The sequence below is a fragment of the Lissotriton helveticus genome, chromosome 6 (genome assembly GCF_964261635.1).
Source record: "Lissotriton helveticus chromosome 6, aLisHel1.1, whole genome shotgun sequence".
Classification (NCBI taxonomy): domain Eukaryota; kingdom Metazoa; phylum Chordata; class Amphibia; order Caudata; family Salamandridae; genus Lissotriton; species Lissotriton helveticus.
The window spans coordinates 161,183,418-161,207,457 of NC_136067.1; the positions used below are offsets into that span (position 1 = coordinate 161,183,418).

The window sequence follows — 24,040 nt, forward strand, 5'->3', positions numbered from 1 at the left end:
CTTACATATAAAACATGTGATAACAGAAAAATCGGCTACAACTCCGGGCAAAGCACGCCAACTTTCACTTAAGTAAACAAGCATTTGCAATGCAATAGGTCTCGCATTCACACAAGTTTGAGCTATAGGCATTGTAAATGACAATGCCTTTTATTTATGTTTTAGGCTTTAAACATAAATCAAAGGCATTGTCATTTACAATATTAATAGCTTAAACTCTCACAAATGCAGACCTATTACATTGCAATAAAGGGCCTTCTCGGCCGCTTGTTAGATTGTACATATCAGAGGTAGAGACCGGCCTGCAACGTCTTCAAAGTAGTGATAAATAGTGCAGTGAAGAAGATGTGTAAGTGTTGTAAATTACACAGACACGAAGTGAGAGTTACATGTGATCCTAGCTATAAACACTAACAAAGCACTCCAACACCTTTCACTTTGTGATTACACTGTTGCGGCTCAGGAGGAATAGCGGGGGGGGGGGCTATTTCCTGCCCTCTCCATGATTTGAGTGTGCAGTGTGGCATTACGTAAAGCCATTGCTATCTTTGGCCTAATAAAAAAACACTCCAGCTGTAGTAGGGCCCTGGCTTCACCTCCTGGTACAGGGCGGCCTCGGCTTTATGGCAGGCAGGCATGAAGGGTGGGAAGGATGGTCTTGGATGCAGCTCCGGCCTCATACAGTGCCCCTGCTATTACTAGTGAGCGAGAGGCGCTGAGGTGGTGGTATTGGTGGTAGTGGTGGTGGTGGTGGTGGTATTGCTATTGATGGTATTGGTGGTGGTTGTATTGGTGGTGGTGGTAGGGCTTGTGATATTGGTAGTGGTATAGGTGGCATTGGTGGTGATATCGGTGGTGGCGATATTGGTGGTGGCGGTATTGGTGGTGGCGGTATTGGTGGTGGCGGTATTGGTGGTGGCGGTATTGGTGGTGGCGGTATTGGTGGTGGCGGTATTGGTGGTGGCGGTATTGGTGGTGGCGGTATTGGTGGTGGCGGTATTGGTGGTGGTGGGATTGGTGGTGGTGGTAATGGTGCTGGTGGTGGTGGTGTTAATAAAACAGGCTTTTGAAAACAACCGGTCAGGTGGCTTTAGGACAGACAAAATGTAACACAGATGTGCAGTTGTGCGCATCAGCTCATTAGCAGAGGATTATGTGCTACTTGGAATTCACATGACTTAATTCGCTAATCATTTCTAAACCCATTTTACTTGGGGGTTGAAACAGACACGAGATAATGCGTGGTTAAATGCAGGGTGAAAGTGATTGAAAGCAGGCGCCTGTGTTATGGGGGCGGCCGTGCTGCTAAAAAAAGCACAAGCAGTTTCAGCTGAAGCAGCGCATGTCCGGCCTGCAGTAAGAGAAACTCAATTAAGTAAATAGTGCTTACAGATTAAATAACAGTTTCCATGTAACAACCGAAGTAAAAAGGCCAGTCGCCAAGGGAGGGTACAAATGAAGACATGGCCATGCTAAGGAGGGACAAACAAGCCTATTAACCTATCCGATGGCAGCAATTACGAAAGACAATGACACAAGCCAATGAAGACTATGGGAGGAGAGTGGGCTCAGCTTCTCTCCCATACTCTACACAGAGTGAGCAGTGCATGCGCGCTGCCTCTAGGCTTGACCTAAAAAGTTATTTGGATCTTTCTGAGCCAGGTCCCAAAGTTCAGTGATGTAGGCAGGATTGGGTCATATCTTGGAAGATCCAATCATTTATCTCTACTGGGTGTACAGCTGTATTACATCAAGTGTCAGCCATACCTGGGCTGCCGCAATATGCCGATTTGCAGCATTTTACCAGACAGACCCCGATGTCTTGTTCAGCCAAAGAAAGAATTGGATTAAACTGGAGATTTGGCTAAAGAATACGTTGGGTATCTTGAAAGGAATGCTTTGCTGGCAATATAACATCAACATTAAAGACACAGTCTTTCACAGTACTATTCTACCCATTAGGGAAGTTGGTGGTGAATCCAGCATTGTATGTATCATTTAATTGATCCACTTCCTCTCCCATGTTAGTTTCTTCTTTGCTGAGCCATAAATACCGAGGTATTTGAGCCTATCTGTCTAGGTTAGTGGAGTTTATATGGATTTTTTTTATATGTATAACCTTAAATACTGTGATAATGTAATTTCAACAACTGCATGCGCAATATTTGTTTTCTAACGAGCACGTTTGTCATACCAGTAGATAACATTTAGCTGGGGAGGCCTAAATGCAGTGTTGTAGTCAGTGGGCTGAGTCAACCACTTCACTCATCAGTGGGCCCCATTTTGACCCTTCCTGTTGGCATTAAGCCTTTGTGCTCTATGACCAGTAAAAGGGTAACTGTGAGAGGACCTAAGGCAGTTGAGAAACTTGGTGTTTTTGAGAGTGGTCAGTGTAGTGCAGACACCTGCAGTAGGGTAAAGTTCAGATGTGGTGGGTGGACTTTGTCTATTTAGGCCTCATTCCGCTGTTGCAGAAAGCCTCAACCAACGTGTCAGTTAGAGAAACATGCCAGAGTATGGAAACCTGTACTGTTTTTCAGAAATAAGAGGTAATGTGCATTGTGCAATGTGACAGTTAAAAAATACACCATATTATTTGAAAATGTTATGGCGGGTGTGCCTTTTATAAATCCGGACTTTGCCTTTGGGCGTGCATACGTGTTTATTAATTTCTCAACAGAATGGAACGATCCGTGCAGGATTACGAGTGTACCGCATTTCAGCTTTTAAATATTTTATGAGCCAATGCACCAAATTACTAAGGTCGAACTTTCTAAGCGGGAAAAACTCCCTTGAAGTGCGTGTGTTCTCTATACACTAAATGTGGCAGTCACTGAAAAGTGATGGATGTCTCACACAGAAGTGCAGTATAGTGGTGTTATCCTGGTATTATTCTACAGTTTAGGTCCTACAGTGTAGCAAAATACAACAAAACATACACATAATGAAAAACGTATGTGTGCACCATGTGCCTTACAGTGTTTTTGTCCCATGTGTTAATTCCATATTTCACTGCCTGGCAGGTCATGCTGTCCTTCTGGGAGGGGAGGAAGCTTCTTAGAAGGAGATGTAAAAGGAGCGGACATCGTGATAATGCAAGTTGGAAGGGTGGAGGACTGCTCTTAGCGCAGCTGGAGAAACGGTGCATGAGGAGCGAGCCCATTGAGTCGCCGGCAAGCAGAGAGAGCAGTCCGTAGAAGAACAACAGTAGTTAAGGTATCACCGCCGCCGGCCCGAAAACCGGAAGTTCGGGAGCGTGAAGCCTGTCGTGGGGCGGGACTTTCGCCTACTGCAGGAAGCCCGCGCCCACGGAGTGCGTGGCGACATGGGGCTCCCATGCCTGAGGGAGAGCCCCGCGTGTGCCAGCAGACGTAAGGAGGAGCAGAAGTGGCGGCTGAGGCCGCCGATGCAAGTGACGGAGCCTGTAGCAGGGGAGAGAGGGGAGAGAGGGGGAGAGGGGGAGAGGGGGAGAGGAGGAGAGGAGGGAGAGAGGGAGAGAGGGAGAGGGGGAGAGGGGGAGAGGAGAGAGAGGAAGGGAGAGAGAGACAGTGTTTTTTTTGTTGTTTTTTTTGCAGGAGGCTGACTTTTGAAGCGGGACAGGAGATGTGCACAGCGCACGGCTGTACGTACACCTGCTCAAATCGCTGGCGTTCCCATCTCATGTCCCCACTGCCAAGGAAAGTCCCTAACAATAGAGCTCGCTGTCGACAGCGCTTTCGCGCTGCTTATGCCAGGCTGCGCTGCTTATGCCAGGCTCGACCTAAAAAGCTGGTGTTGGTTGTTATAAGGAAAACGAACGACAAATATTAACAAAAATCCAGCTTTGCTTTAGGTATAAGCCAGCAGATGAGTGTACCAGGGGAGCCTTTAACATGAAGAACCAGTGGGACTTAGCAGACGCGCTGGAGAAGAACTTATAAAGGGTTGCTGGACTGGAACAATTAGTTTGTGCCGTTGCAGCAGAAAGAGGGTCTGCTAGACGTGGCGTGGACAAAGTCCGGCTCAACCCTGTGCTTTGTATATGATGAACAGGAAAGACATGTCAATGTTTATATTTATAAAATAAATTGAGAGTTCAAGAATGCAGAAAAACAATCTCCTGGTAAAAAAAAAAAGCAGACAATAGATCAGAACCCATCAGCAACGACAGTGACGATGTCAAGGAGGCAATCCAATGTTTTAGAATTAAAGATCTCCTGTGGGAATTTAAGGCCGGATGTGGCAATGGGTTCTAGCCATTCTGTGTCTATAGAGCAATGCGCCGATATAGAAGGGCCATACGTCTGTCTTTACTCAAGCATGTGGAAACGGTGCTGCTTGCAGCAAGTACATGCTTTCAAACGTCTCGGTGTCCTGTAAGACAACAAGGCTCCCAGAAAACAGATGTAGCAGCGGTAACAGGATCCGCACCAGCGCAATCTGGACAATGAATAATGGGGGCCAACTACATAGAGTACGACACTAGACACAACATGCAATCGCCACCTGACAAATGCGTTAGATCGAGGGCTTGAGTCATCAAATGGCTGGTAATGTTCCTTGTTGCCTCCTGCTCACCCTACTGTGATAGCAAGGACCTCAGGATGCTCTCCGGTGGCACCTGTAGAGGCCAAGCTGTAGTCTTACACCAAGCCAATTGCTTTGTAGGTACAGTCTTTCGGCTTTTAGATGAAATCTTGCATTTTAGACCACTGTTTTCTTCAAACCTGTTAAGTTTAACCTCGCCAGGATGGTGGACACTGTAGCATTTGAGAAGGATATGAAGCTGTTATTGCACCACAAGTACCCTGGATCATCTCAGTACTAATCTTTCTTATGAGAGTTGCCGGGCCCTTCTCTTTAGGTTTGGACAACAGGCAGCAGAGTACCTCCTATTAAACAAGCACTGACCTTATTTTTAATCTGACTCCTCTGGAAAAGAGTCGGGAAAGGTTCTATTTTTCAAACTTAAGCGGTCAGCAGTATTTTATTTCTACCAGGAGAATAAAGTGGGTATCTGGTTCTTCCTGTGACACATAACTAAAGCTCATGGGCCATCGCCCTACAGTTCCTACGGGGCACAATCCTTCAGGGTGTGTGCCCATAACTATAGCAGCCCACAAAGATGGCACTCATCATCCAAATGGGTGGAATTTTCATCTGTAAACTGTAGCTTCTCACAGGTGGAGGGGTTGGAAAAGGGCTTTGTGCTATGAGCAGATGCATTAGGTGTTGGGTGAACCACTAGATGGGAGTAACATGCTCCATTGTTCCTGTTCTTCAGCTGGTAAATTTGTAAGCTTTAGATTACGATTTGTGTCTGTGTCGAATACTTTGCTCCGGGTACGCAAGCACAGGAAGTGATCCACATGGGATGATTGTGAAGCTGTCAGGTCAGCAATATGCTATCATGAAACTAACAGGATGGTCAAGGATAAAAAGGATATAAACGGACAGCATGGATCGAGGTGGGATTTAAGTGGTGTAGCTATAGCTTTACTCTACAGCCTTACATAGGTGAACAGGCAGCAGAGTACTGAACAGATACAAAGGCTGCATACGTCAATGGTGCCCGTAGACTCTCCTCAGCTGTGCTGACCAGTAACAGGCCATGCCGGGCTCACTATCCAAGAAACAGACCTGAAAATTTTCTCTATCTGCCTGTTTAATTACTATTCCTCCTCACACACGATCTCACGGAAAAAACAAAAGACCCTTCTTATAAACATGCTTGTCTACTTTCGAACTAGATTTCTGTGGCAGTCACATGAAAGCAAGTCGGTCTCCTGGACAGTTTCAAGGCTGCTGGACCTGCAAGGCATTAACGTTGGGCCAGCTGTTTTATGAGCCTCTTCATTAGAGAATGATATGAAAGAGGAGTGCATCAGCTGTAGGGGGTATGAGAGGTGGACATACCTCATGTATCGCAGACTTAATCTTTGCGAGTCAAGTTCAATGAACTGGCCCATGCATGTACACCCATTTCTTAACCGCAGTAGTGTGAAGCATAAGCACATGGTCCAGAATCAAGAACCAGAAACTGGGCAGACTTCTGACTGCAAAGAGACAGATGTGCCTGGAGAAAAATCTGTGAATGGGAGCCAAATATGTTGTGCATTTTGACAAAGATTACGTCAGCCAGAAAAAAAGGGACAAACCTAAAGGAATGTACATGCATTGCTGTGCAAAGGGGCTCTAGTTTCCAGCCCCAGAAAAGAGCACACTTTATAGATACATATGCCTCTGTTGGAGGTACAATACGTGTGAATTCATGCACAGTAGGATTCACACAAGTGCAAACAAAGCAAAGACTAGGGGTGGGTAATAAACTCTGCTCCAACAGCTGAGTTTTGCCCACTCTGCGTCACACTTGTATCGCAGAGTTCCAGCAAAACTCCGCCAACTGTCGCGTGGTGGAGTATTTTCTTGTGCACGGCTCACCACTGTTAAGTTGGCAAGTGAGAATTTGCGAACTCCAGTGCGATTTTTAGGCGCTACAATGCCACTCATCGAGATTTTCTCAATGCGGACAGTCGCTGCAGGTCGTATTGCAAAAGCTGCTGCTCGAGTCGCAAATCTATTTGAGCAGCAGAAAGAAGCAGAGCCCTCTGGCACACTGCATGGTGCTGTTCAAGCTGATTTCACAGCCTTGAATAAACTACCAGCGCAAAAGAGCAGCACAACGTGCCGAATTACGCCCGCTCGCAAAACTCTATGGAGTTTTTCCTGTAACTCTGAGTTCCGCCCTCCCATAGCCAAGAGAAAACATGGCCTTCTGTAAATCTTCTAGAATTATCAAGACTTTTTCCATGCTGAGCTATCTAGTTGGAAATGGCCTCTTACTTCTGCTGTTCCATACGGTATCTTTCTTCTTCTATCCGTCTTCTTTCTTCTTCTTCCCGTCTCAACCTCTCTTCCTCCTCTCGTCGACGTTTCTCCTCTTCTCTTTGTAGACGCTCTCGTTCCTCCTCTTCTCTCCGTCTTCTTTCTTCCTCTTCCCGTCTTTAACACAAAACACAGTAAAATAAACACACATATTGCAAGACTGAATAGACAAAGGGTCAGATATAAAAGTAGTGGAGACTGTTAAACATGAGTAGTAGAAAAAGGAATGATGGATTCCCAAGGTCCAGGGTAAGCAGTTCAAGAGAGGGTATTAAGGGCAACCAGACAAATAAGGGAAAAAATACAAACAGCACAACCACCCCCACAAAGCTCAGGGTTAACATGAAGGAAATAAACTGCTTAAATGATCATTTGACAAAATGGATAGAATATCAATGGCTGAGGTCTGCTTAAGGCAAAATTTACATACAAGGCAAAATACACTTCAGAGCTCTGCTAATGCTGTGGAATCATCAACTTGAGGTCCACTTGAAGTCCCTGTAATCTAGTTATCATTCAAACTGCTGTTAGTAAGAGCAACAATAATGGATGTTACGCAAGGCCTGACCGCAACAAAATGAATGAGCAAAATAATATGAAGATTATGTTTTATTGCCTCACCTTTTCCTTTCTTGCTCTTCTTTTTCTATTTTATGTGAGGTGACATATGTTGAAAAAAGGTGACAACACCTATTTAACAGCTTTACGAAGTCGGTCATCGCCTCGTGCCTACTAGTGTTTCCCAGGGCAGCCCATTCTTTCCTAAATGAATAAAAGGGAACACATGTAATCAAGAAACAACCTTTTAGCCACGATGAATCATACCACCTTGATTCACAACACATTTTTGGTTCATACTAAGCTACACAATACAGGGATTCTCAACTATCAATACAAATAGACAAAAGAGCCCTCTGCAAGTCTTGATCATTATTACCACTCTTCCCATTACGCGGTTTACCTCTTTCTCGGTTGTAGCTTCTTTTCCACCTTTACCATCAGCTCCTCTAAGTGACCTCAGAATGGAGTTAATGCTATACCAACAAGCAACATAGTACAACGTTCTAAAGAGCTCTGTGCCCTCTTTAAGGAAAAAGTTTAATGCCCCATCAATCTAAACAATCCCCAGTGAAAATTGTTTACATCCCCGACAAAAGTCTGCGTCGAGAGCTGAAGCCATACATCCGGATCTCCCTTAACTGGCAATACTGTGTCCAATCACTCTGCTGCTGGATGTGGAAACGTCGAGAGAATTGTAACAGCTCAACGTAGGATCGCTCTTGAATCACCTTTGGTAACACCTTATGTGGTAGAGACTATCTAGCCATAGACTCCTTTTTTGTTATTTACAAAAACAACTTTGTGAATTTTCATATCAAACTGAGCGGTCATATACAGAACCCTTCGAGACAATATCCATCGTCTTATTTTCATTTCACGCGTTAGAGTCCCAAGCACATTGCACAGTTGAGTACACTTTACACGACTCAGCAGCAGATTCAGAATCATATACTATTTGGGTGGACACAAGCACCAAAGTTTACATACTGTTACTACCATCAGATTCACTAGCCTGTTCACTACCTGTCCCCGTTGGATTCAACAATTCTCTACATAACTCTCTCCAACTTGCTATGTCCTCCTCTAACTTTTCGCCCGTGCGGCAGGCTTTCAAATGCAGTTCCTCTGCCAAAGATCACTCTCCCACATCGCTTACCAATTCACAAAAGAGTGGGCCTGCTCACCCATCCAGCAAATGGCGACCCTTCGTTTAGCCAACACCAGAGCTAGCTGTAGTAGCTTGTTAGCCATTTTCCTTTTTTTGCGTTGCGGTACCAGCTCTAGGAGGCGCTGCTCGAGCATAGCTTCTATTGCGATTCCCACCCCTCCACGGAGCCGTGCTACTACATCAACCCAATACTGATGAACTTCTGGGCATTCCCACGCTAAATGCATGAACCCCGGACGGGCTCCATGACATCTAGGACATCCATGCGAACGGGAGTCATCGATACGAGGAAGCATCGTCGGGGTCATATTCACTCGCTGCAAGATGTTATAGTGCAGCAACTTCAACCGGGCATTACAAGACACCTTACAAGTTTGTGTGCATACTCTCACCCAGTCCCTCTCCAGCAACGGCGCCTGCAAATCCTCGTTCCAAGCATCCCATGTCCTTAAGAGCCACAGAACCCGAGGCCGCCCTCATGGCCTTGTACAACAAAGACACCAATCTGCACCCACCTCCACATGTTAGCAATATGTCCAAGGTCTCAGTGGATCGGGGCATATCCGGATAAGTGGGCCATGTCACCTTTGCCAATTCCATCAGGCCCGCATATTGAAGATATTGCCCCTGTCCCAGACAGAAACCTTGACACGCCTGCTCAAACTTAAGGTAGGTGTCATTTATATATAGGTCTGTCAATACCATACAGCCACCCTCTCTCCATGCCTGAAAACACATGTTTTCCATCATCCTGCGCACAGGGAATAACTGCCAGATGGACAATTCCGGGTGGAAGGGAGCCCGCCCCAGCACTCGTTCCACAACTTTCTGCCACAAGCAAGCGGTTTGCCTAACCACATATGGTAGATTCGGGCTCGCCCCGGCACCCAACATCAAAGTCATAGGGAGATCCTCTAGCTGCACTCGCCCGGCAAGTAAACGCTTTCCCCAATTATCATTCTCATCCAACCACTGCACAGCATGCTAAAGTTGTGCCGCGTAATAATAAAGATCAAATCTAGGCACCCCTAGCCCACCCTCCTCATACCGTTACAGGCTCAATGGGCAGTGCGTACAGCAGCGGGCACCACTGCACCAACCTGGTTTGACCCATCGGCACACATCCCGCAGGATTTGTATATAACATTTTAACCCATCTACAAAAACGTGGTCCAATCCCCAACTTTCCAAGGATTTACAACAAGTACCCCCAATCCACTGTGTCAAACGCCTTTTGAGGGTCGGTAGACACCAACGCCATCTCCTCAGGAGCCTCCTGCATTTCATGCAATATATGCGCCAGCCGTTGTCTGTTCATAGACGTACTACGGCCCAGGATAAAGCTGCACTGGTCCTCGTGAACCAAATGAGCCATGTGTGGTCCCAACCGTTTGGCCAGCACTTTACATAAGACTTAATCATCGTCAAAGGTCAGTATGCCGCCGGGTCCTGAACATCGCCACCCAGCTTTTGGATCAGAAAAATGTCACCCTCGCGCATCGTAGGGGGGCAATATTCCACTGTCGAAGGACTTGTTAAAGGTTTGCAACAAAGGCTGGACCAGCACCGCTGAATATGCCTGAAAATACTCGATGGGCAACCCATCACCTCCTGGCGCCTTGGCCCTAGGTATGCCCGCTATCTCTTCTAACAGCTCCTCCTCGGAAATCTACACATCCAGATCCGTCCTAACTTTTTCAGATACCTGCCTCAACTGTAGGCCCTCCAAAAAGGGAAATATAAAGGCACGCACTTGCCAGGGGTCTGCCCTGTACACTGTCTGCAGGTGTTGCCGGAACACCTCCAGCATAACTGCCCAAGCATTGACCAGCTCGCCAGACTAGTAACCAAAGCCTGTTCTTTACGCAATATCCAGGACAGTAATCGACCAGGTTTATCGCCCTCTGCATGCAGCCGCTGGTGATATTTCGTACGTTTATACTTATCCAGCCTATCCCAAGTATCTGCCACCTGCTCCCGTAATGCATGCTCTTGTTCCTGGGCATCATCTTGCCCCTGACTGGACTTGGCCAACAATTTCTCCCTATCCTGTAGCTCAGACTGGAGTAGCCTCTGAATGCCATATGTCAGCCCTATTGCCGCCCCCTTGATCCCCGCCTTCATCGCATCCCACTCGTGGGCTCTGTTGCTTGCAGAGCTCCAATTAAGGGACATGTACTGCGTCAACACATTTGAGATTGCCTTCTTCCCAACCGGGTCCTCTAGGATATTGGCAGGGAGCCGCCATCTGTGGGAGCACCGCTCCCCCATTGCCCACCGCACCAAGCAGCACACAGGCGCGTGGTCAGACAAAAACCGCGCCAGATGTATAATCTCCACAGGCATAAACGCTGGGTGCTCTGTCGCCAGTACGTCATCTAGGCTACTATGCGTGTTATGAGTGGGTGTAAAACAGGTAAATATATTCAGAGTCAGAGGTGCTCCATCCAAACATCCCGGACGCCCAGGTCAATCTTTAGTTTCTGCAAGTGCTTAGTAATACGCGGCTTGGTGCCCATTCTGGGCGGGTATCTATCCAGCTCAGGGTCCAACAGACAATTAAAGTTTCCCAACCATAGAAGGGAAGTGTCCAAGTCTGCAGTGATCAAGTCCTGCAGAGCCACAAAGAAATTTGGCTCATCAATATTAGGTGCATAGGTATTTAGTATACTAATATCTTTGCCATCTAGCTTGCCCCGCAATAACACGTAGCGACCTTCTACGTCCGCTTTGGTGTACTGTAGCATAAATGGAGCCCCAGGTGCCACCCAAATCTGCGCCCCCCCTAACATAGGTGGAATACGAGTGGAACACCTGGCCCCTCCACCTTTTTTGCCAAATGCCTGCCCCAGCATCATCCAGATGTGTCTCTTGCAAGCCCGCAAACATTGTTATGTCTCTTAAGGAATGAAAGGACCCTATGCAGTTTGGCGCAGGTGCCTAAAACCCTCACGTTCCAACTAAGAAACTGTATCACAACTGCCATGGTCATACATTCACACTCTGTCTGGCAATGTGCCAGGACTCTGCACTCTTCTGCAACAACACGCTCTTTTGCATAACACAATGGACAATCACACAATACCAACTGAACCAACAAATCCCCCCCCCCCCCCTCCACCCACGGATAATACTCTACTAACATCACAGACTGTTCTGCCAACCCACTGCTCGTGCCAGGACATGCACAGCATCCCACTAAGCCCAACAGGGGAACAAGAAAAGGTTATTTCCCAATCCACCCACCCTCTACTGATCAGAGCCCCACTATCTTTCCGGAATGCATATAATACGCATACTCATGCCGGGGATAAGTCCCTCCCCCATCACCCCCTTCACCCACCCAAGTCCATACCAACGTGCAAGTGTCCCCACTATCCCCCCGCATATAGACCACCCGCAATCCCCACAGCAACTAACACCACCATTCAGCGTTACCACAGTTCCATGGGGTAGTACCGGGGCGCCAAAGCAAGGCCCTGCATTGAGCATTTAATCACTCTCTCCCAGGAAGATCTTCCAACAAGGTCTCAAGCACAGTATCCATTGACAGTTGCAGTGTCTGATCCTGCGCATCAGGGTCAGCAGAGGCAGCTCCTAACAAGTGAATATCCACAGTACCCTCCACGAGGGGATCAGGTTGCAATGTTCCATCCTCACCCACTGTTATCCTCCATTGCGAGATCTCCGGAAGGGCTCTGTGACTCCACTCGGTTTTTCTGCTGCCGGCGGGCCCCGTACTGGTGTGCCCCCATTGTCGCTTCTGTCCCCTCGCTTCCTCAGGTGGCAGACCATCTCCGCGGATCTCCAGCCACTCCCAGACATCCCCTGGGGAATGGAAGAATTGCGCCTTGCCCCCTGAGATCATCTTCAGCTTGGCGGGATACAGGAGAATGTACTGCATATTCAGCTCCTGCAGCTTGCGCTTCACTCTGAGGAAGGACTTACGGATGTCTTAAACTTGCTTAGTATAGTCCAGGTATATAGTCTGAAAAAGCTCCCTCATGACCTATATTGCTTTCACAAATTGAACATCAATTCAACCATGGGCTAACCAACTATTTCATAGCAATGACACAGTTTAAAGAAAAAGCTTTATAGTTTTATCAGTATTTATTTCATTGGCCAGTCCAGCAGTGGGCCGCTCCGCCCTCCAAGCCCCAGCTTAGGGAACCGCTCCGGCCTCAGGCCCATATGCCAAAGATCCTCGGACGCTCTGGCTTCCAAGGTGCACCCCACTACACCTTGCTCCTCGGCGCCGATTCCGCAGCACGTCCCAGGAGCACAGCTCACCAATATCCGGTGGGGCCTGCAGTAGGCCGCAACCCTATGGACCATCACCGCACACGACCCCCACAGAGAGGATCAGCAACCACGCCCCGGTGATCAAGCATAGCCAGGCGCCGCTCAGGGCAGCCCAACAATCAAGGGCACGGTGGGGGGCCACCGCAGTCCAGCACGATCTCCGTGCGGTGGTCAGGAAACCTCGACTAGCTTCGATGCGGATGGGGCATTGCCAGCGAAACCGGCGAGCAACATGCACTTTCGCGACCCCAGAACGCGAGGTCGCAGCTTAGCCCAAGTTGGACCCCCAGCCTCAGGGGATCTCCAGCAATCTTTCCCCAGTCAGGTGGGGCAGGATTCCGAGGGTTATGCAGGATAAACGCAGGATTTTGGGGCAGACGGACGGAGAGCTGAGGAGGCTCACGTCCTGTTGGCTGTGTTGCCTGGCCACGCCCAAGCCACAGACTCCTTACCATGAGAACTATCCCAAGGTGTCAGATTGGATCTGGTAATTTTTCATGAGCAGTACCCATGTACGTCAGTAAGTGGTGATGTACTTCGCGTCATTCAGCTCCATGTGGCGTCATCCGTGCAGGAAATGACGTGTGCATGCCTATACAAGTGCCACCCCAGTGTGCCAACGTTAGTTTATTTTCACAACCTTTGACACCAAAAGTGCAGAGCCAAGAAGAGTACAGACCAATGGCATGTGAAACTAGGGCCCTGAAAGGGGACCCCGCCCTGAATCTATCAATCAGTTCGCAGATCGGTGACGATGGGTCGGTCGGTAAGGTATCTGCAGCAAGATAGTCTCTACTAGATAAGGCCTCATCAAAGGTAAATAACTTGTTCATCTGATAGACATCTAGCCCTAGAATCCTCACCTTACAATCAAAATCTAAGCAATTACCCAGGAGGTGCGGCTGTGGAACAAATTCACACTAGAAAGTCCTGCAGGACCGAACGGGCAAAGTGCCCATCCCAATGGACCGGACTGTTGAGGCAATAGTGCTTGGTGAACATGTGCAGAAAAGCCCACTTTGCTGCCGGACAGATGTCCAGGACCAGAACTCTGCTTGCTAATGCAGGGGTTGCAGCCTTAGCTCTAGTGGAATGAGCACACAACCCCTCAGCGGGTTGCTTCTTCGGCCAACGCGGAGCAAGATTTTAATGCAGAGCATGATCCAGAGGGAGATGGTGTGTTTCTGCACAGCCTTCTCCTTTTCGGCTCCGACATACCCTTGAAGAGTTGATCATCTAACTGGAACTCTTTTGTGCGTTCAAGGTAGAACAATACTCTTTTTAGGTCCAGTTGATGGAGTAGCTCCTCTTAATTAGAAAAATGCGGTGGAGCATAAAAGGTAGGAAGGGTGATGGACATAAAAGGAAGCTCTAGTGGGAAGAACTAGCTTGTCTGGAAAGATCATTAGGTATGGAGGCTTGGATGGCAAAGAATGGAGCACACGGACACTCCGGGAAGATGGTATCGCCACGAGTAAGGCAATCTTTATGGTAAGGAGCTTGAGAGGATAGTTATGTAGGGTCACAAAGGGAGCACCCGTTATAAATGTAAGGACGAGATTGAGGTCCCACTGAGGCGTGATAAAGGGTAAAGGTGGAAATCAATCAATCAATACATTTGTAGAGCGCGCTACTCACCCATGAGGGTCTCAAAGCGCAGGTTGGGGAGGGGGTGGGGGGGGGGGGAGGAGAAGTGCCGCTACTGCTCGAAGAGCCAGGTCTTGAGGTGTTTCCTGAATGTGAGGTGGTCCTGGGTCAGTCGTAGGTGGGCGGGGAGGGAGTTCCACGTCTTGGCCGCCAGGTAGAAGAATGATCTTCCTCCGGCAGTGGTTCTGCGGATCCGTGGGACGAGGGCGAGGCTGGCGGAGCGGAATTTGCGTGCTGGAGAGTAGAACGCGAGGCGGTTGTTGAGGTATTCGGGACCTATGTCGTGGAGCGCTTTGTGTGCGTGGGTGAGGAGCCTGAACGCAATCCTTTTGTTGACGGGGAGCCAGTGCAGGTCTTTCAGATGGGCTGATATGTGGCTGTTGATGTCGAGGATGAGTCGTGCGGATGCGTTCTGTGTGCGTTGGAGTCTTCGCTGAAGTTTGGCTGTGGTTCCTGCGTAAAGGGCGTTCCCGTAGTCCAGTCGGCTGGTGACGAGGGCCTGGGTGACCGTCTTTCTAGTACCGGTAGGGATCCACCGGAAGATCTTACGGAGCATGCGCAGGGTGTTGAAGCATGAAGATAAGATGGCGTTGACTTGCTTGGTCATCGTGAGAGAGGAGTACAGGATGAATCCCAGGTTGAGTGCGTGGTCAGTGGGTGTTGGTGCGGAGCCCAGTTCTGTGGGCCACCAGGAGTCGTCCCAGGCGGATGGGGATGGTCAGAGGATGAGGACCTCCGTCTTGTCTGAGTTCAGTTTCAGGCGGCTGAGTTTCATCCATTCAGCGACGTTTTTCATTCCTTCCTGGAGGTTGAGTTTGGCGGTGGCTGAGTCTTTGGTGAGGGAGAGTATCAGTTGGGTGTCGTCGGCGTATGAGATGTTGAGGTTATGTTTGCGTGTGATGGTGGCGAGGGGGCTCATGTAGATATTGAAGAGGGTTGGGCTGAGCGATGAGCCTTGGGGTACGCCGCAGATGATCTCGGTGGCCGTGGAGCGGAAGGGAGGGAGGCGGACTCTCTGGGTTCTGTCGGAGAGGAACGAGGTGATCAAGTCCAGGGCTTTACCTTGGATCCCGGCGTTGTGGAGATGGGTTATTAGGGTGCAATGGCAGACTGTATCGAAGGCGGCTGATGAGGGCGGTAGTTTCCCCGTTGTCGAGTAGGGTCCTAAAGTCGTCGGTGGCTGCGATGAGGGCGGTCTCGGTGCTGTGGTTGGCTCGAAATCCAGACTGGGATGGGTCGAGGGATCCATTGGCCTCGAGGAATGCTGTCAGCTATTTGTTGACGATCTTCTCATCTCTTTCGCCGGGAAGGGAAGAAGAGGGATGGGACGAGGTTTTTGAGGTCTTTAGGGTCCGCTGTGGGTTTCTTCAGTAGGGCGTTGATCTAGGTGTGCTACCAGCTCTCTGGGAAGGTGGCGGACGGGAGGGAGTTGTTTATGACGATCCATAGGTGGGGAGCTATGATGGTGTCGGCTTTGTTGAAGATGTGGTGAGGGCATGGATCGGAAGGAGAGCCGGAGTGGATGGTGTTCATAGCGTGGGCGGTGTCTTCGGTGCTGATGGGAGTCCAAGCGCTGAGGGTGGTTGTAGGGGGCGTTGGTTTGGTGTGCTGGGGGCAGAGTCTGGACGCCGAAGCTGTTGTGGATATCGGCGATCTTGCGGTGAAAGAACGTGGCGAGGGAGTTGCAGAGGTCTTGCGACGGTGTGATGTCATTGCTGTTGGCGATGGGATTGGAGAGCTCTTTTACGACGCTAAAGAGTTCCTTGCTGTTGTGTGTGATGTTGTCCAGTCGTTCTTTGAACGATGTCTTTTTGGTGGTGTGGATCAGCTGGTGGTGTTTGCGGGTGGCGTTCTTGAGGGCTGTTATGTTTTCTGTCGTCTGTTCGCGGCGCCAGGTTTTCTCGAGAGTTCGGCAGGATTTCTTCGATTCTTTGAGGTAGTCGGTGAACCATGTTGTTTTCCTGTTGCCGGGCTTGCCTGGAGCGTTCTTCAGTGGTGCAAGGGTGTCGGCGCAGTTGGCAATTCACTGTGTGAGGTTGCGGGCTGCGTCGTTGGTGTCAGTGGTGGTGATTGGTGGATTCTGGCTCAGTGGTGTGGTTAGCTGGTCTGCGGTGACTTTGCTCCAGCATCTACGGGGGATCTGTTGCGGGCGGTGGTGGGATGGGGTCTTCTTAAAGGTGAAGTGGATGCAGCTGTGGTCGGTCCAGTGTAGTCCGGTGGAGTGGCTGAAGGCAACGTGGCTGCTGGCAGAGAAGATGGGGTCGAGCGTGTGGCCGGCGTAGTGGGTGGGGGTGTTCACCAGTTGCTTGAGTCCGAGGTTGCCGAGCAGGGTGGTGGTGTTGTTGTCATTGTTGTTCTCCAGGTGGAAGTTCAGGTCCCCTAGGAGGATGTAGTCTGATGAGGCGAGGGCATGTGGGCGATGAAGTCGGCGATGGCTTCACTGAATTGTGTACGTGGGCCCGGGGGTCTGTAGACAAGGGTTCCTCTGAGGGTGGTCTTGGGGTCGGTGTGGATTTGGAAGTGTAGGTGTTCGGCGGTGGTGAGGGCATCTTCGGAGTTGGTCGTGATGTCGATGGTGTTCCTGTAGATGATGGCGATTCCTCCTCCGGTTTGGTTGACGCGGTCCTTTCGGGTGAGCTTGTAGCTTGGAAACATATGTGGGAGACCTTTCAAAAACCTATTTACAACAGTGACTTGAAGAAGGATGGCTGATCTGGCAACCGCAGGTAGGCTGAAATGGCTCTTTAGGGTACCCAAAGCAGAGCACTTCTGGGAAAGAATAAACAGAAGGACCTGAGAGAAAGGCAGCAGAAAAAAGGATCAATTTGCTTTTCTGCACACAATGCCACAAAGTTGCTCCAACAAGGTGTATACCGTCTTGGTAGAGGGACACCTGCAGACTTCGGGCGGAAGGTCGAAAGTTGTCAACTGTCGGAGAGATTCCCATATACTGCGGCCACTGGAAGCAGTGTGAATACATTAGGGACACTATGTAAAAATATAAGTAGGGGGTCCCGTTCTTGAAGAAAGTAACGAAGTGCACCCAATATGTCTATGCTGGTTTACTGCTTTGGGGAATTTACATAAGTTTGCAGAAGTGCGCCTGGATACCTAAAGTTCAGGTATCGGGCATACCCTAGGCAAACATTTGTGAATTCCATTTATGCAAGAGTAAACATACATCCCAATATTTGATAGAGTGGAAATCTGCTGTGCAAGTGCAAATTCACTTGTTAAACCCTTTTCCTTTAAAAAATATTTCCACGAGTCCTAAAACGTCCACCGCGAGGAGAATCTCTTTTGCCTATAAAAGTTTTATGTCCGTCATTGTCAGGAGGAAATTTACAACTTTAACAGTGGGAATGGGCTGGAGGGAAGTTGGTTAATCCCCTGAATATTTAAGTTTGCAAGTATGCACAACCCACTCGGCATTCCTGCCTTCAAACTACCAATTACTGCTTGCTTCCAGACCACGAGTAGGTTTGCACCCTTGAAAATCTTCATGTGATGAAATCTTTTTATGGAGTACAAAACCAACTTTTGTACTTGCATGTTAAAGTGTAAATATCTTTAGGAATTGGGCACATTGTATTTCAACATTCAAGACTTTGTAGAGTTCATCTAGATGTTAACTGTAAATGTCCAGTAATTGATAGAGGGTTTGGAGAACCAGGGAACTGAGGTACAGTGAAATGAATTGATCTGTCAAGATTACAGAAAGTGGAGAAGGTAAAACTAAGTGTCACTGGGCCACTAAATATAATCTGAGTTTATTTAAAATAAAAAATCGAGTGTATGTTTAAAAGAGCCAATGTATTAGAGCAGTTCTCCAAGATGCTTTCGTAGAAAGTATAGTTAAGAGACACAGCAATGGTACACGCAGAACAAGAAATTCCTACGCTGATGAAATATGAACGCCGAGCATAGTCAAAATTCTGGTATAGTCAAACCCCTACCACGATCAAAGACCTGGCCAAAACCAATTCCATTCATAAAAGAGCTTCTGCACATGCAGAGTCTTCGACTTTTAAAAGATTTGACATAAATGGATCCCTGGTATATTCAGAGTCCAGTATAAATCGGCAATGTGGTGTAACTTCTGCCTTATTACAACCCAAACCTTAACCTAATACAAGTCCTGGTATGATCAGAGAAGCGTTTATCATAGTTCTGATATAATGAAACACTTACATAATTTGTGACCTCAGTCCATGGCACCAAATGGGAGAAATGAATTTTAGGATAATCAGACTAGTAGATTTTTGAAGCATCTCTTGGCAGATATTCAATAAAATTACACAACCCTTATTCGGGTACTCATCTGCATTAAAATGTTCAAGACCAAAACTCAACCTTAACGCCCATTAATGTTTTTTTGTTTCAGATGGTATCGGAGCCATAACTTACTTGTCTTACAATTCTAACACTATGTATAAAAGCAATGTTACTGCAAAAAGAGATTAAAGACCAACAAAGACTTTACCTCCTATCATTTCCAAGCACATCAAAGAATCCCACCTCGGGGCAAGTGTCTGGATTATAGGGTCCCAAAAGGACCTGCTTGTGCAAAGCCACCAGTTTGAGTTTCTCTTCATACGTAGGATGAAATGCCTTGCCATCTTTGTCTAAAAAAGAGAATACACAAAGCACATTGAGAAATTTACATGAACAGAACACATACATATGCTTAAATGTAGCTCACACCAAAGTATAGATTTGCTATACAGTGGCAAGTGGTGCTACACAAAATACATCAAAAAGAAACTAAATGATAGTTTTCTCTGATTCATGAGCGAGGTTCTTCTATGCAAGCATTAACGGCACGAACAGCAAGTTTGTTAATTCTTACCTTTCTGCTTAATGTCCAACAGCCTTCCAAGAAACAAATGGCCCTCCCAGATTTGTACAAATCATTACTACAAACTTTTAGACTGAACTTGCAAAGCATCAAGTTACAACTCTAACGTAAGTTATCTCCACTGTCGCTGGCACAAGCTGCCTAAAACCAGACATGGCACAACTTTACCCTTCAGTCAGCAAGCAGAACTGCCCCCATCTTAACCAAAATGCGACAAAACGTCAGTAAAAGTGTAGGATTAGCTAAAATGTTTCGTTACGTTTTCAGGCTTCTCTGAACCTGACTCAGACCTTGTGACCAGGGTCAGCAGAACTTGGCTCTTGCTAGTGGACTACAGTAGACATTCCCACAATGGAAGTGGAAACACAGAGTACATGAAGATCAGCAGGGTCTAGAACTCTGCTAGGGAAGCAACACAATCAAGGAGCACTTCACAGTAGTCAGTGAGGCTGGAAGCCAGAAGGCAGGAAAAAACGAAGCACATACAACAGAGGCATGAGGTCAGACAACTATCCAGGAGCTACACTTAACCGAAAACAAAACCCCACAGATGGACACAGCCTGTAGCTCTAGTGGCTGGGCGCAAGAGGTTCCCATTCAAAGATGGTAACGTATCAATCTGCAGAACAGAAGATAACTACAGCAAGCTCACAATGGTGAGTTTCCAGTGCCAAGCACACACAGCAATGGAAGTATTAACTGGTGCAGGAAGACTAAGTGAAGCTTCTTATATCTTCCTTCTCGTGTTTACCTCCAGCAGTCTTGAAGTATCACTATTCAAAAATGTAAACATGATATATTACCATAAAATGATGATATCATACGTGTATCTAAATATCATATACCATATGTCACATATGGAATATGGTGCCTAATCAGAACCACTGGGCTAATGGCTTTGGATGCAAATAAACACTTTTTCTGACAATTAACACAAGCTAGGGTGGGGGGACGACAGTACTAGTAGTTGTGCCAAAGCTTTTAATTGCTTATTGTTTCTATTTACTTACTTAGAAAGTTCAGCTTACACCTGTGGGTAACATGGCATTAGGACAGTCTGGGACAAACAGCAGGTTAGCAAATCAAATTGGGCTTCAGTTCATGACATGACACATGACAAAACATGACATGCAAGACAACTTTTTGCAATTTCCGGGGCAAGATATTCCAGAGAGGAACACAGAGCACTAAAAGATGTTTCACTAAAATGTACTTGCTGGTATCTGAAAACAAGATAAAGCAAGAAAGAGCCAGATGTAACAGATCTGTCAGGTTGTGGTGGGGGAAAATGGTCTGGTCCCAGTGTTGTAGAAGATCCGATGAATCGAGCATAGCACCTTAGACTGAATTCTCGGTTTCAGAGGTGGGATCGCAAACCGCTGAAACATGCTCAAATTAAAGTAGCCTAATAACATGACAGGTAATCAAAATTTGAATAAACCACAGCTTCGTGGTAAGAAATTCCAGTACGATTAAGTAAAGGGTATGCCCACAGATTAGATGAGAAAAGATGGTATCACTGATAACCCTATTCCAGTTGTTTTGGAGAAGAAATAAGAGCCTTTTCTCTGTTTCCAGCAAGTCAAGACACATGGTCTAGACCTTCTGAATTTGAGTATTTTGGCAAGTCTCGATCAAGGCATAAACCAAGCTTTTTCATAGAAATCTTTCTAGAAACACTAGTGCCACGAAGTCTCAAGATAATTCAAGACCTGTTACTGTGTTTGTCTTTATTTGTGCAGACCTGTAATCATAAATGTGTAATTTGTGGTTTAAGAGGGGAAAAAAAAGGAAACAAGCGCTAGAAGAGAGAAACAAGCATTGACAAAGTCAACAGATCGGCCTGGCTAACTAGTGGGATTGTTACATTTCTCTTTTATTAAAAGCCAGTAACAATAACAAGCACTGGCAGAGCCAATAAGTCTCGGCAAAGTGAGAGCTATTATTTTTGTTTATGTTAATGCTTGATGCTTTTTAGCAGTCCCCGATCATAAAAGGGGGGTGGGAGGGTCCTCGCCTGCAGCAGTGGGGGAAGTGGTGACATAGCAGGGACAAACAACCACAGGTGTCGTGGTGGGAAGTAAAGTGACAGGGGCCGGGACAGCTGGCAAATATAACAAGATTAAGAACAACTGCGAATATATATATATCACACATCAAGTGTGTATTGGACAGAAGTTCTCTCTAACAAACCTGTACGGCATGTCCCATAGTGTGGCAAGTCCAGCCAGCTTACTGTGAGTGTAAAAGAAGATGCCAAAAACCACTTGTGCAGGGGAGAGATATACAACAGACTGCTGTCAATGAGGCATTAGAGCATCAACATTACGGCGGCATTTTGGAACAGTTTAAGAGTTCATTAAAGCAAAAAGTGTGCAGCTGCGAAAAGCACGAGCAAGGTCTAAAGTGCTGTTAAACCAAAGAAAAATATAATCCTGAAAACATTTCTTAAAATGGTTGCTATGTATAAATAGTAATACTTTGTCCCTGCTCTCTGGCTGGGCTAAAGACGGGAAGATGAAAGACACATGCATGCCATTGACAAATGGAGAGAAGGAATAATGGAGTAACGTGGAAGCTAGCAATTTTCAAGCCGATGAGCAGGATGGCCAAATACATGCAACAGGTTTTTTTTGAGACAGCGCGGTCTAGATCAGAGACCTAAAAAGTATTATAACACCTAAATGTGGCACCATTTGCTTTCAATAACAATTTTAAAGTAAGAAAAAACAACAGCAAAAAACTTCACATTTAATTTGTTTAGAACAGTGCAGATGCTACCTAGCAGCTAGGTGCATTTAGCGCAGATATAGAAACTGTTTCTTATTTGCATAAAGAAAAAGGTACTACTGGCTTTAAATTACATTTTTTTCAAATGAAAAAGATAGGAAACAAATATTGATAAAGTTTAAGGCCTTCAGCCTTGGCATTAAACGGCCTTATTTTTAGGCGGATGTGCACATGTGATAAGGAAAATACTATGACTCACAGTGCAAGAGATGCAGTGGCTGGACAATTGCCCTATGCTGTGGTGACTGACAGTCGAACAAACTAACAGATGAAGAGAGCTGACCCAAGACCCATCTAAACATTATCCAATTTAATTTGTTCCGGTTCCGATTACCTGAAGATGGGGATCATACCTAAAATGAAGAGAGAATAGGGAAGGGGTGATATCTGAGGAAAATAAATGTATAGGGAAGCAGCGTAAGCGTGGGGTTACAAGGATATAGTGGAAGACAAGAGTTGGAACGAAGGTAAAGGGATTCAGTAAAAGAAACCGTGAAAACAAGGGCATAAGTACACATATTAAATAACACTGAGGTACCACACACAACGGATAACAACACTGCTGCAAAAAGGCAAGAGGAAAAGAACAAAGATTAGATAGAAAAACAGTCATGAAAGTACCCAGATAATGAGAAATAAAATGAGAAAATGTAGAAGTCTTCAGGACATGACACACCTGCCTGAGATTTTGAATCTGTATCGAGACCCTACACATGGTGAGTTTCTTTTGGAGACCAAAAAAGCACTTTCAGAACTATCTTCCAATGCCAAAGATAAGTAAATGAAAACGTTTGAGACCAAAACACATTCGGTTAACCAACCTATTAAAAAAACGCTGAAGCATGCAACTAAATAGTTGCTTGTCAAATGAACAAATGTTCATTTATGGCCAGCTGACAAATAGCACAGGTCCAGAGTGTACCGTACAAGTGAGCATAATAAAGCAGTTAACGGTGTCCTTGCTCAGTAGGCCATGCCTAACAACATGGCTATGATCCAAGCTCAGTCTCCACGAGAACACGCGTCTCACCATTCTTTGGTTACACGTCAAGTGCAGGATGTTCTTCACAATCCGCAGGTCAAGGAGCAACCAGTTTGTTTCCTTAGCAGCTAAAGGACAATATTGTCCTAAGAAGGGAAACCGAATGAGGGACTAAAAATGCCCTCGAATTTCATTACCGGGCAAAATGCCTATCTGAAGCATATAGCTGGATTCTAGCATAACTAAACACACTGCTTGAGGAGGAGGCACCTTACCTATAATTTTCCTCATAAGTGTTTCATCAAGTTGAAAATCTATTTCAATATGTTATTTCAGTGAGAGGAAGGTCCTAGCACTTTTGACAATTCCATCCATCTAGCCTCGACTGTGAAAAAGTGATGCAGACGGCAACTTGAACAAAAAGCATTTGCAATGCAATAGGTCTCGCATTAGTGAAAGTGAGCTATTGATGTGGCAAATGATAATATTTAAAAAATGTGTCAAAAAATAACCCAGCAGTAGCATAAGTAATAAAATAAATTCTAAGAATAAAGGAAAGGGTGCAGTACCACAGACTGCTACTAGGTGTTCCTGTGGAGTTGTAATAGGAACTCATTAGCCACATAAGGTACTGCACCATTAATGCAATTATAAAGAGAAAGATTGCAGATGAGCATACATTTACATTTGTTTTATTGGAAGCAGGATTTATGTTAGCTTTCTCTTTATAATTGTATCAAGGGTGCAGTACCTTATGTGGCTAATAGAGGTACCTTTACAACTCCACAGGGACACCTAGGTAACTGCAGGTTATTGCCTCTCGGCTGATTATTACATGAGGAAATTTTGAAAAAAGCTGTCCCAA

The 24,040-nt window shown here is 46.6% G+C and overlaps 1 protein-coding gene across 1 annotated transcript in view; it reads right to left on the minus strand.

Moving 5' to 3' along the window:
• The window catches only part of ACBD3 (acyl-CoA binding domain containing 3), a 180,055-nt gene that overhangs the window by 64,614 nt on the left and 91,401 nt on the right, over nt 1-24,040 (minus strand). The window contains exons 2-4 of the mRNA XM_078647548.1: nt 19,029-19,170; nt 7,486-7,626; nt 6,823-6,981 (exon numbers count right to left, since the gene is read on the minus strand). Of these exons, the coding sequence (XP_078503674.1) occupies nt 6,823-6,981; nt 7,486-7,626; nt 19,029-19,170 (442 nt within the window). The remainder of the gene's footprint in view (nt 1-6,822; nt 6,982-7,485; nt 7,627-19,028; nt 19,171-24,040) is intronic.